This window comes from Propithecus coquereli, unplaced genomic scaffold (assembly GCF_000956105.1).
Source record: "Propithecus coquereli isolate 6110/MARCELLA unplaced genomic scaffold, Pcoq_1.0 Scaffold238, whole genome shotgun sequence".
Classification (NCBI taxonomy): Eukaryota; Metazoa; Chordata; class Mammalia; order Primates; family Indriidae; genus Propithecus; species Propithecus coquereli.
This window is the reverse complement of record NW_012147930.1, coordinates 157,749-172,005: the sequence shown is the minus strand read 5'-3', so window position 1 is coordinate 172,005 and position 14,257 is coordinate 157,749. Positions and strand designations below refer to the sequence as shown.

Sequence of the window (14,257 nt, the reverse complement as noted above, 5' to 3'; positions counted from 1 at the left end):
AAAAAAAAAAAAAAAAAAAATAGACTGTGGCAGAATGTCAAAGGCAGCTCACGAACATGATCAAGCTGAAGGAGTGAGATGAAGACGACTAGTTCGAGGAGGCGGCAAATCAGTCTCAGACCTAAGGAATTAGGTTGGGATCCAGGTTCTACGAATGGTTTGGCCCATATTTTCCATTAAACCACTGGCAGAAAGTAAGTACGCAGCTTCCACCTAGGAAACACTACACAGCAGGCACAACACAGCCCTCGTTACCTGGACTGGAAAAGGGGCACTGTGCTCTCACGGGCTACATTAGGAAAAGACGTATAAAGCCAGCACAAAGCAAATGATAATTTAATTTAATCCAAAAAAAGTAACTCAGGCCCCTGCTCCTGGAAGATAAATGAACCAATCATCAAAAACCAAACCAGTTTCAACAGATTAGTCTTTGGTCCAGAGTTATGATTTCTCTGCCCTTGGTGAAGGTGGCTGGCTCTGCCTTCATCCACACACCAAGCGCTTTTAAGCACCTGTTGTGTTCCAGACCCTACACGGGAACACACTGGGCACAAAGAGGAGCTAGCAAAGTCCTGTTCTGTGGGAATGCTCCATTTAGACAAACAGTCAATAATATTCTTAGACACTTTGAGAACCAACTTTGGCGGGGAGATGTAGGGAGAGAAAGTGGAGGGTCGGGGGAGAGTGAGCAGGAGAGGTGAGACACAGGGGAAGGGTGCATACATAGCTAAATCCACAGTGACAGGAGCAACTGGAAGATCTGGCTGATGACATAAATTCTTAAGGCATACTCTGGCCACATCAGTGAGAAAAACCAAATCCACACTGGTGTGTACACAAGAGGAACCTCCTTACGGAAGCAGAAAAGTAGCCCCTGGTCAAGGCTGGAACAATGTCACAGGCACAGAACCTTCCAGCTCCGCTTCCCAGGGGCTCTGCCCTGATTCCACAGCACCTCCGCAGCTCAGGTCTCATCACCAAAATACCCCGCCTAGAGAAGGGAAAGCCTACTCGCCAAGACCGCAAACAAAAGGCCAGAACTGATGACCTCCAGCCCGCCACTGCCCCAGCACAATGGCGACGTGCAGCCTAGCTCGGACGAGACAACCGCGCCAGCCTGCTAGCGGGCAGGAAGTAGAGAAACCACGCTGACACGATACGGGGGCTGAAGATGGGCTGCACCAACAAACACCCACCACCCAGACCACAGCCACCCCTAACCCTTAAATATGCTGTAAACCCGCTAATGGGCACACGGAAGGAATGGACAAAACAAAGTGAATTCATGCTTAAGGTCCAAATAGATAACTAAAATTATAGACAATGTAACTAATTAAGAAAACGTAACTAGCATGTCAGTTCCCTTCAGGATGCACAATGCAAACTGTGGCTATTGCAGCATTTTGTAAATGAACTATTTTTATCATCTCAATGATTTTTTGTAAGTGTGAACAGAAAAAATGTAATTTCTTTAAAAAGATTCCTTCAAAACTCACTCTTACAAATGAAGAAACAAAATTTATAACTTTTCCCCCACCAAAAGGTTAAAAATTTAAAAGAGTTAAAGTAATGGCAGAGACAATGCTGTCAAAACATTTTGTGCACGTCAGAAAAAGACCCTGCCCCACACAAGCTGACGGCGTGGAAGCCAACAGCACCTTTACGTGAAGATGCTGGCGCAGCCCACACGGCTGTCACGCCCTCCTGAGACCCTGCCCTCGGCAGTGTGTACTCTGTGTTCACACACTCAGCATCTGGGACGAAGGGTGAGGGATGGGAATTTTTGTGCACTACTATTCAAAGTATAAACTAGTACAAAATTTTTTCAGATAATATGGCAACACTAGAATTTTAAACGTGCAATTCTATTAGAAACTTAGACGTCATAAATATGCACACAAGTATGCAACGAGATATAGATAACCAGTGCTACACTGCTGGAAATAATAAAAAACAGGAAATAACCAAAACGGTATCAGTGGGAGCTTAGGTACATAAGCCATGGCATCATTGGGGAGAATGAGGTAAACCAACATGTACTGACACAGAACAACTTCCAAGAAATAAAAAGCAGGAAAAAGGATGAACACACAATGGCACCAGGAGCTCGCTGGGAAGGGAAGAGGTGCATGATCTGTGACGCTGCGGTCGCACTCTGGGCACAAACCCAGGACCCCGTGCGCACGTGTGCAAGGAGATGCAAGTTCACATGTCACCGCAGCTGATGGATCTCCAGCTGCTCAGGCCAGAGCCTTGGTGTCACCTCCATCTTCACGGCACCCCACACAGCCCGCCTGTGGGCGCTGCCCCCAAAACACACACAGGGTTGAGAGCCTTCTCCTCCCGCCACCCATCCTCCCCAAGCCACTGTGTCTCTCGGGGGTTAATCAAGAGCCTCTTAGGAGCAGTTCCATGGACGGTCTGTTTCTAACACAACACCCAGAATGATGCTGTGAAACAGGAGCCTGAGGAAATCACTCTTCTACTCAAAACCTGTTTTGAAGAGATAGGGAAGGAGGTGTGTAGGGACCCAAAAGTCAGAGCAGAGTAAAGGAGTTTGAAATAGCACGGAGAGGAGGGAGCAGGACAAACCTTAAAACATTCCAATTTGGACAGCAAACAGTGTTTAATAAGGTATAAATAAAAATAATGCAGCAAAAATGCTTAATAAAGTAAATGCAAAGGAAATATCCCAAGAAGCACCACTCCCAGGCAGAGCTCGACATGCTGTGTGTGACTACACACTCCCTTATCAAATGTCAGCTTCACAAAAGACAATGAGTAACTACTAGTATATCTCAACAGCCCTAATAGGTAACAGGTTCCTAATAACACTGAAATCCGAGGGGAACCCTTAGAAACTCTTAGACATATACAGTATCTAGGCACTCTCCTTCAATACCTTTCCTTTATACAAATCACACAATATGTGTCATCTGACATAAACCTGCATGGCAGCAACACTCCCATGGACAGAAAATCAAGCCAGATTATTTACTGAACACCACTTCCCAGCTCAAACCTCGGAGTGTCTAGTAGACCTGTGACCCGCTGTGTTCCTGCTCCCAGCCCTGTGCCCAGCTGCAGACCGTGCAGCAGGCAGGCACGCTTCGCCTCTCACCTGGTCCCCTCTCCAGTCTGCACACAGCTGGCCCACCTGCTCGGCTGCACCAACAGCTTATGAAACACCCGTCCTCAGGCAGGGTTCAAGACAGATCCTCTGTACATCAAACTGTGCTCTGTAGTAAGACACTTTGTGAGTTCTAACACATGGCATCTTTCAAATGAAGACCTAAGCATTTAAAACAGGATTTAACATTTGCTCCATCATCATAAACCTCATTAATATCATGAATGTTGCTTCGAAGAGCAGCTGAATCAAGATTCAAAGTCCTGGCCGGGAGCAGTGGCTCACGCCTGTAATCCTTGCACTCTGGGAGGCCGAGGCAGGTGGATCGCTCAAGTTCAGGAGTTCAAGACCAGCCTGAGCAAGAGCGAGACCCTGTCTCTACTAAAAATAGAAAGAAATTATCTGCACAACCAAATCGGCCAACTAAAAATATATACAAAAAAAAAATTAGCCGGAGGCATGGTGGCGCATGCCTGTAGTCCCAGCTACTCGGGAGGCTGAGGCAGTAGGATCACTTGAGCCCAGGAGTTTGAGGATGCTCTGAGCTAGGCTGACTCCATAGCACTCTAGCCCGGGCAACAGAGTAAGACTCTGTCTCAAAAAAAAAAAAAGAAAGAAAGAAAGAAAAAAAGATTCAAAGTCCAACTGGCTGGCTGCTCCCGGATCAGCCGTGTTAAATTACACAATTTCTTCCCTACTTTCTGTGAACTTTTAATCCTGAAATGAGGTAAGCAGAGGGATCTGCAAAGGCCCTCCATGTTCATGATCATTTACAAAAAAGAATATTAACACAGTCAGTTAGAATCTTGATTACCTAGATTACTTTTACTATAGTACTTTTTCTGCATTTAGAAAGCCCACTTTAAGTCAAAGAATTGGGAGGAAGATAAGACCATTTAACACAGTGATTTCAAGTGGTGGTTACATAGAGCATTATCCTTTTTATCAATTTTCAGTTTGAATTTAACTGGCTTTCCCTTCCAGGGAAAGGAAGACGTGTGAGACATCTGCTGCAGCACTAGGTCACCAACAGCCTCTCCTACAGGTTTGGATGTGATCGTGGCAGGAACAGAGAAAAGTCGGAGGAAGACAGGGAAAAAAGGTAGACCGGTGAGGAGAGGGTCCCTGGATCCTCCTTTCACCCCTCGGTGGGTGGGTCACCATCGTAGCACCTTTGGTCTCAGGGAAGACACCTGGACCTTGTCCCTAGGTGAGCCACTTCTGCCAGCATGGCTGACACTGCAAGGGGGCGGGTCTGCAGGGAAGGGCGGGGAAGGCGGAGGCGCGGGGTTTCTCAGGCGAAGAACTGCGTTCTCTAATTTTCTGTGTACGTGGAAAAATCAATTCTCAGACATTTAAAATGTGGAAAAAGACTACATAAAAAACAAGAAATGCAGATTTCTTAATGTAGAAGTAACAGTAACATTGTATTTCAAGCATTAATTTTGTAAACTGACACTTTGTAACCTATTTCTCCATCCTAAAACAGTGACCTTAAGAATCTCCAAATTTAATAGTGGCCACTATTAGGCATAAACTGTGAGCCAACTAACATTTCTAGATGTACTCAACCACCTTTAAATTTAAATAATCTGCTATAAAAATTGTAAGATAAAAAAAAATACCTAGAAAATTTATAAATGTGTAACATTAATTGTCCAGTAGCAACAGCACAATTAATTATAAACCTTAAGTAATTTTACAGTGATCAATATTAAATAAATCTCAGAATGGCAGAGAGCTGCCACCATGTAAGTTTAACAAATATGTGTTGGCCGGGCGCAGTGGCTCATGCCTGTAATCCTAGCACTCTGGGAGGCCAAGGTGGGTGGATCGTTTGAGCTCAGGAGTTCGCCACCAGCCTGAGCAAGAGTGACACCCCATCTCTACTAAAAAAATAGAAAGAAATCAGCTGGACAACTAAAAATTATATATACACATAAAATTAGCCGGGCACGGTGGTGCGTGCCTACAGTACCAGCTACTTGGGACGCTGAGGCAGCAGGACTGCTTGAGCCCAGGAATTTGAAGTTGCTGCGAGCTAGGCTGATGCCACGGCACTCTAGCCTAGGCAACAGAGTGAGACTCTGTCTCAAAAAAAAAAAAAAAAATATTATGTGTTATCTTCACTATAACTACAATACAAAATCAATTTGTTTCAAATACTTTGAAAACCAGTCTCTGGTATAAAGCTACTAAACCTCTGTCAGGAAAACATATGGCCCGTGAAAGACAGTTTATAATCATTCAAGTGTCAAGTAAGAATATACAATAAAATCAATGACTAGACCCAGGATATTCCAGAAGGAAGGGTCTCGAGACCTTCCTTATCTTCCAAATTCTCAAACACTAACAGAGATTTCAGTTTTTCACCCCATAGCCATCTACTCTGCTCCTGTGCTCATGTAATCCCTGGTTTTTTATCTGAACATGTGGCTACACAGAAGACAAACTACAACCCCCAGCCTCCACACGGCTACTGCGCTAGTCGAGGAGACGTTGGCGACACATGCAACTTCTGGGCTGTGCCATGGAAGTACATGGTAAGTCTCACCTACCCTGCGGCTGGGATGCAGATGTGGTAGGTGATACACCCCCCTGGACTGTGTAGATGATGGCATAGCAACAGGACATTACCAGCAAACTCACTATACCCATTTAGGCTTTCACAGGAGAAAAATAAATTTCCATCTTGTACAAGCCACCATTATGACATCTCTGACATAAGCCACAAAACCTGTGTCTTCTAATTTCCCCAAGTTCCTCAGCTATAATGATACCTATCTGATTATTGTGAGGATTAAATGTTTTAAATAAAAAAAAGAAAGGAGCATCTACATGTAGTTATTAGACAACCTACTAGCCTTACTCTTTAGCTAAATAACTTGTTTCTTCACATCAGCCTTTTAGGTGTGCAAGTCTCAAACTACAAATTATGGAGCTTTGCAAGAACTTGAAAAACAGATAAGGCCACAAATGACAGGGTTCTGCTTAGCTGTGACTCACATGTTGTGACTGATGTTACACTGGTCACTCTCTCTTCCAAGTTCCTGACTGCAGGACTCACATCTCTTCCAGCCGTCTTCTGTTTTAATCCAACTCCATCCAGGAGATCTCCAGTCCTGACCCAAAAATGGCATAGTTCTCCTACAAAAAACAGTCATGTTAAAAAGCATATATAATTAACAGAAGTTTCTTTTCATTTATTCACTGATTTTAAAGACTGAAGTTCTTATTTAACATTTAAGTCTGCTTGTCACTTGATGCTTGCTAGACAGCAGTGATAAAACAGGAAAAAATCACACAGTACTTTGGTGGTACTAAAGTGGTAAGAGGGGGTAAGTACAGGTGGACTACTAACCGAACACTGCACGTGTCATGAAAGTTTTACCAGGGCGACACCAAGCTCATACCTGAAGACCAAGCAGCAGTCAGGGAGCGGGCAGGAGCAGGGACAGTATTCCACACGGAGTGCCCTGTCGCTGCCAGAAGTAGAAGTGCCCTAACATGGCGTGTGTTCACGCTCCACACCTCTAAGGACTTTGGCCTGGCTGAAGCTTAGAACAGAAAAGAGGAAGTAGGGAGTGGCTACATCAGGAATGGAGAAGTTGTTGAGGCCAATCAAGTCTGGGGAGCTGGACTTCACTCTGAGGACAACAGGGGCCAAGAAAAGGCCTGCTGCAGGGAAGTGACAAAGAACTCAGGGTCACGCCCAGGGCAAAAATGGGTGCGACTCCAGGAGAAAAGAGCCGAGCCGGGACTGGCGGCTACTGCAGAGGAAGAGAGGTGGTAGGAATACTTAGGAGGAAGAGTCAAACAGCACGGAAGACTAGCTGGATGTGTGAGGAGATGTCACACAGCCATGCAAATACTAGGTTGTGGCACCTGGTTCTGAGATAAGGCATATCAACAGCAGCATTTTGCTGCGGGCAAGAGGTTAAGAGATGTTGATTTCAGCTTTGGACATGCCAGTTACGTTTGACATATCAGACTCCGGGAATAAAAATTATAACTTAAAAAAATGATGCAACAGACATCTTTTCCTCCGTAAAGTTTACAACTCAAGAGCGAGACCTTGAATTGAGTTCTCCCCACTGACTGGCACTCCCTTCCTCTTGATCAGTGGTTTCAGTATCGCTGCACACTAACGTCACAGTCTGGGAAGCTTTTAAAAGGTACAAGTTCTTAGCCCATCTCAGACCAAGTAAATATAAATATTAGGGATGAGGGCTAAGTTTAAGTATTTTTTAAAGGTCCACAGGTGACTCTCACACACAGTGAGGGTAGAAAGGCCTTAGATCTGCACATCGCTCATTCAAACGTGCCTGCCCAGAAAGGCTTCCCTGATGCCTGTCCAAACAGCTCCCTTTGGCGGCCGCTGCACCCCCGACAAATCTCTCTGCAGCACCTCCTGCCTTCATAGGACTAAAGGCTGTCTGAAATTTCTGATGTGTTTGCTATCTGTTTTCCTCTAAGACAACGCAACGTCTTATTCAGCTCTCTATCCCAATTACCTTGAACAATGGCAGGCACACAATAGCAGCTCAATAAATATTTATGTATTTAACAAACCAAGCATGGTTCACAAGAGAGGCTGAAGAGAAATACAGGGAATTCATCGGCATTTACAATAGATAGTAACGAAAGCCACTGAAACAATATCACGGCATGTGTAGACTGAGACATCAAGAGAGACAAGGAGCAAACCCTAGGAAACACCGAAATTTACTGGACCAGGGGATGTAGATGCGCTCAGGAAAAAAACTGAAAAAGAAGAGCCAAAGGTAGAGGGAAAAGTAGAAGGCAAAAATGTATTTTAACAAAGAAATGACTGAAAGGAAAACGGTTGTAAAGAAGCCAAGCACAGCTGGTAAGAATTAAAAAGCAGACACTAAATTTAGCTACAGAAAGGTAGCTGAAGCCTCGAGCAAAGATTTTAGTAACGTGTCCACATCAATCCAAGCAGACTTGGAACCTGTCATTACGCAGAACATTTACATCACGCAGAGAGAGCACAGGAAAGTGTCCAAACAACAGCTCCCAACTACATTTAACATAACAAAAACAAGGCTGTCAAATGGGCATTTACATTACCTTAGAAGAGACAAAAAAAAAAAAAATAGAAGGAAATTACATAGCCTTCAACAACATTTCTATTCCCGGTTCAACTACAAAAGCTTCATTCCTGATGTGTATGAATTGTATGATGAAGTCATTTTTCTTTACACCAAGAGGATCTCAAAATCTTCCCCATATGAACACATTTTTCTTAGTCACATGTTAATTGAAATTCTTGCTTTATAACATACTTTAAAAATATTCCTTAAATCTCAGCACTATTTTGATAAGCCTTGTCTCACAGACCTGCTTCACAGCTACTGAACATCCTAAAATGGAAAAGCCACCACCAAGTACTCAAAAAGTGTCAATCCAGAGTCATCTAAGACTGTCTCCAATAGCATATGTCAGATTTTCTGATTTCAAGAACATTCAGATATAGGCCAGAGAACCTTCCCACCAAAAGTGGCAAGGACCATGACGTAGATGACTAATTTCAATGGCCACTTCAGTCTCATAAAAAACATCCAGGAGAAAAACAGTTGTTACGACTATCTCTGACAATTGCCAAAGTACCTCTCAATATCATGTTGAAATTGTGGATTCAGAAATCCGTGTAAAAAAAAAAAAAAATCAAATGGTAACCCTGAAAAATATTGCTAATAGACCAAATACAGGATTATTCCAATGATAAACATTTGACTAAATGTTATTATTGTAGATGTCCCTGACCTCAAGAGTGTACCATCTGGCTAAGTAACTAAAAAAAAAAAAAAAAAAAAAAACAAAAAAAAAGCAGTAAAACAAATGAAAACACACAAAAAAACTCCATTACGTGTAATATGAAGTTTGTGTTTATGTGCAGATAACGCGTGCGCAAATATACGCACACACACACAATATGTAACGTACTGTAACGTGAGTACTGAATGAGTGGTAAAGAGAGAATAACTAAAAAAAATTATGACAGAATAACTAAAAGACAAAAAAGCAAATTGGCTAGGAAAACTCTGAGGAGAAAATAGGACATGAGCTTGGCCTTAAAGCATGCTTAGACCTCAAGTAAGTGGAGAGGCAAGGAAAAACACACCTGTCACAGGCATGGTCAGTGAATAAGTATAATGGCAGAAATGCTTATGACACATTTGAGAAAAATAAGAACAGGCTGGCTAACATGGAGAAATTTCATGGGAGAATTGGTAGGTAAGCTGGAAAGGTGACTAGAAGCCTGATCATAGCAAACTTTGAATATCAAAGGTGTTTGGACCAGATTTTCTAAGAAATCACAAGTTGTTAATCAACATATGAACGTGAGCAGTGTTGCTCTGAGATTAATAATTTTCCAGGGCCTGTAGGATAGATCAAATGGGAAAAGGAAGACAGACAAAAACAACCAAGCAACAGACCCATATCTAGATTACTGTTCTATGCACATCCCTGTATCCTCAGCTAACAATGTATTTCAAATCCAATGACAAACATTGTACTTATCTAGTCAGACACTATGCCCACTCATCATTTAATATACTTATTTTCTGGTTTCTCGAACAACCCATTTACATAAAGAGCCAGCTTGCTGTTTCCAATAATATAACCAACTCTTTTACAATTACCAAAACTCTACAGAAAGTTCATTTTAACAACTTGTTGAGAAATGAATATATTAGGTTATTAAGTATGGAATGTCCGATTTCCATAAGTACTAAGTTTGACAATTGATATCTCTGATGTTGCACTTTGACACTGCTTGTTTTGTTTTTTATTGTAAAAGTACGTGCTTATTCTTTCAAATGCTTAGTTTTGTTAGGGCCTAACATGGCTGCCTGTAGACTCCTGTCTCCATGATGGAGACAAAGTTACTTTGTAACTTTACCCGTGAATAATCTGTACCTTGTAGAAGATAAACAAAGCAATTAACTTGTAACTGATTGCCTCCCCTGTCCAGCTGCATGTAGTTAAAATTTTACTATACTTAATCTATAGAAGAATGTACTGAGTTAACTGATGCTATCTGCTTTTGTAAACTGGCTTGCTTAAAGAATGTTATCGGAACAGGTGGTCCGAGGCTGGTCCTGGACCCCACAGCTATGGAAAACATGATGCAATAATGTTCCAATTTGTGTGTCTATGGTCACGTAACCTCCAATCCAGAATAGTACAAAATCACCCTGCTTTACAGCTCGGCACTGCTCTCTGCAGCCGTCTGTGGCGTAGGAGAGGGTAGTCGCTGGTCTGGCCTTCTAATAAAGACTCACAATTTGGTTCAGTTTCAGTCTTAGGTGGTCTTTTCTCGCACTCCGAACCGTAACAGTTTGGCTTGTGATCTTTCAAATTTTTTTTTAGAGCAATTTTTGTAAAACCACGGATAAGTCAAAAATTCACATTATTTCTGAATATGAGTTCTTTTGTGGAACTAATGCAGCACAGACAGCTCGAAATAGCAACGAAGTGTTTGGGAAGGATGTGGTTAATGAACGCACAGAACATGAACAGTTTGAGAAGTCCCACTCTGGTGATTTTAATCTTGAAAATGAGCCATGTCAGTGACCTGAGACCATGGTGGATAATGATGAGCTGAAAGCTGTAGTGGAAGCGAATCCATCTCAACCTATGCATGAATTAGCAGTAAGGTTTGATGTTACTATTCCAATAATACTGGACCATTTGAAACAAATCAGCAAGGTAAAGAATCTGGATAGATAGGTACCACATGAATTAAATGAGCATCAGAAGGGACATCGTCTTGAAGCTTGCCATTCTTTGCTGTCACGACATAAAGGTGAACCATTTCTACACCATATTGTTACCTGTGTTGAAAAATGGATTCCTTTTGACAATGGCAAGCATTCAACACAATGGTTGGATAAAGATGAAGTGCCAAAACACACTCCAAAACCGAATATTCATCACAGAAAGCTAATGGTTTCTGTTTGGTGGTCCTGCGCTGGTATTATCCACTGTGGCTTCAAGAAACTTGGTCAATGAATTACAGCTCATGTCTACTGCAACCAACTGTACGAAATAACGAGGATGCTTGCAATTAAGCACACAAGATTGGTCAACAGAGACAGGCCAATCCTCTTGCAAGACCACATGTCACAAAAAACACTGCTGCTCAAACTACGGAAGCTGGACTTGGAAACTCTCTGTCATCCACCCTATTCACCAGACCTTGCACCAACTGACTACTACTTCCTCCAGGCTTTGGACCATTTCTTGCAAGGAAAAATATTCATTTCTCAACAAGCTGTAGAAAATGCCTTTTGCAATTTCATTGCCACTTGGACTCCAGGCTCTTCACTGCTGGCATAAGCAAACTACCATTAAGATGGCAAAACCGTGTCGACAGTTTAGGTCCATACTTTAATTGTACTGCTTCTTGAGATACAATAAATTTTGATTGAAAATCGGACATTTCATATTTAATAACCCAATAGTTTGGTTTGACTATTTCAGCTGCTAAATTTAATTTTTTAAGGAAGGAGTGAAATGCAGCTAATGGACAATGGAAATAAAAAACAGCCCATGCCCAAGGTTTTTATTTTCAACACAGAGCAAAAGATTTGATTCTCTGTAGATGTGTGTATTTCACAGATCTGCCATGGTATGCTCCTTGGATCACAATAAAGTTTAATTTTAAACCATAATCTATACAGTTTACGAACTAAAGCACAGACTCTGGAAGTACATTAAAAACAGCAAACAGAAAAAACAAACAAAAACAAAAAAAAGTTGCCTGGATCTGAAGTTTTCAAAAATAGTTCCAATCTGAGGCATCTGATTTCGTAAACCAGAAACAATGACACTAAACTTTCGGAATAATGATGGCCCAGCACTTTTCATGGGACTTTATCTGTTCAACTAAAAAACGTGAATGGCTAGGGCTTTATAAATTTATTTTAATTAAAATTACCTTTGAGAATTTGCAAATAAAAAACCAAAAACTAGAAACTACTCCTGAAAATTATTAAATGTATAACAGCAAGTACTCAGAGTGTCTTGGCTATTACATAGCTTGTATAATTTGCAACTTTTAAGCACATTTCATACCAACTTATTTCAGATGGCTTATGAGGCGGAACAGTTTTAAATCTTCCCTTAATCCCTATTTTATGTCGCAGGACTCGGGGATGAGGTACTTTACTAGAACAAGACTTCATGAAGTTCACCTGCCAGTAGAAATTCCTGGCATGAGACAATCAGAACTAACCAAAAAATGTCTTCCCTTCAACAAGCATGATTTTTTTCCTGAACTAATGATATAATGGCAAACATTTATTAGAATTTAGTATAACTAGGTATTACTCTAAACAAGCTACATGTCTTACCTCATTTAGTTTTCACACTAGCTTCCAAGATAGGAAATGTTATTATCCTCATTTTCCAAGTACAATTCTCTATTTCACAGATGGGGACACTGAGGCAGGAGTCTGGTGGAGCTGGGATTCCCAATAATGGTTTTATTCTTTGTTTCCATGCTCTTAACCACTTTATGTTTGTAACAGCAGTTCCTGAATACCCTATTAAGACAACTGCCACTAAATTACAAGGTCTTTACTTTTACATTTTTATCTTATGTGACATATATCAATATGATCTAAAGTAATGATGAATCTAAATATAAAAGCAGTAAGGAAAACAAAGGAAACAGAACTCCAGTCCATTTAAAAAGACACGTGTTTTGCTATTTGTTTTTAAATTAGATGAAAAGGAAATGAATAACCAGTACTTACACCAGTTATTATCTTCAAAAATAAACACTTTAAGTGTAAAGCAAGAGCCATACATAGAATGAACAAGTTACAATGAAAATAATAGCAAGGCAGTTTCACATTCAGAGATAATAGTCAGCAAAATAATTTATGTTCTATCTTATTTCTTATTTTTCATTATAAATTTTGAGAAAATAGTTTCCAGTGTTCTGGGACAAGAAAGAATGGTATCTTCAATGTGAAAAGCATTTAAATTTTTCTTTATTGCTCTCTTTTTCCTCCAGTATTTCAAACTCACTTAGGGTCAAACACTGTAGGGTCAAATGTGAATATGGCTTTTAAGCCTGGATCCAAATAGGACATCAAAAAATGGCAAAGTAAAAGCTAAGAGTGAGAAATGGGATTTACTCTAAGAAAGCCTGAGAGGGAATCACAGATGCTTCACGGAAAAGGAAAACACGCAAAGGAGAGGGGAACATAAAAGAGAAATGTTTTTTCTGAGGAGGACTGGCTGGTAAGGATGTAGAGGTGGGAAAACAGAGCTCTACAAGAAAAGAAACTATTCTCTCAATTACGGTTTTCAAAATGAGTTTGACTAGCCCCAAGGATAGAGATGGACTCTAACTGGAAGAACGGTCAAATGGAGCTTACTGCAGGGACAGGATGCGAAATTCACAAGTGTCAGCTACAAGAAAAACAAGCCAGGCAGGCAACTGGAGAGACGAGACTGCGCCTGAGCTACAAAGACGGAGCAAGGAGAGGAAGGCTGAACAGCAGACGAGGCACAGGGTGGCCTAGAGGAGAGCCGGTCGCGCCCAGGCAGCGTTCACCTGAGAAAGCGGCGCAGGAACGGGTTGAAGACGCGGAGAGGAGAGAGACCACAGCCCAGGGAGCTGACGCCCGCGGGAGGAGGCCCGAGCGCCGTAGACGGAGGCAGACACGCCCAGGAGCAGTGCGGGCCCCGACCGAAGCGGGGGCTGGTGGGAGGGCCCAGGAGACTGCGGCGAGGACGGCGGGGAAGGTGGGCGGGGGGTGAAGTCCACTGAAACGCAGCGTGCACCGGAAAGGGCCTCGTCCCCTCCCGCGCCCGCGGCCTTCAGTACCACCTGGCGCGCCCTCCACCCCCAGCACCGCCCCCGGTCCCCGCCCGGCGCCCCCGCGGCCTTCAGTACCACCTGGCGCGCCCGCCGCCCCCAGCACGGCCCCCGGTCCCCTCCTGACGCCCGCGGCCTCCACTACCACCTGGCGCGCCCGCCGCCCCCAGCACCGCCCCCGGTCCCCTCCCGCGCCCGCGGCCTTCAGTACCACCTGGCGCGCCCGCCGCCCCCAGCACGGCCCCCGGTCCCCTCCCGCGCCC

At 42.8% G+C, this 14,257-nt stretch overlaps 1 protein-coding gene across 2 annotated transcripts in view; it reads right to left on the bottom strand.

The window, feature by feature from the left end:
* FBXO25 (F-box protein 25) overlaps positions 1-14,091 on the bottom strand; it is a 40,209-nt gene extending 26,118 nt beyond the window's left edge. Inside the window, exons 1-2 of one of the 2 annotated variants that reach the window (XM_012645896.1) lie at positions 14,076-14,091; positions 6,137-6,277 (exon numbers count right to left, since the gene is read on the bottom strand). In XM_012645896.1, the coding sequence (XP_012501350.1) occupies positions 6,137-6,270 (134 nt within the window). In that variant the 5' untranslated portion in view covers positions 6,271-6,277; positions 14,076-14,091. Of the gene's footprint in view, positions 1-6,136; positions 6,278-6,543; positions 6,665-14,075 lie in introns of those variants that run through there. The other variant, XM_012645895.1, reaches the window with a different exon arrangement.
* Positions 14,092-14,257: the final 166 nt, after the last annotated feature.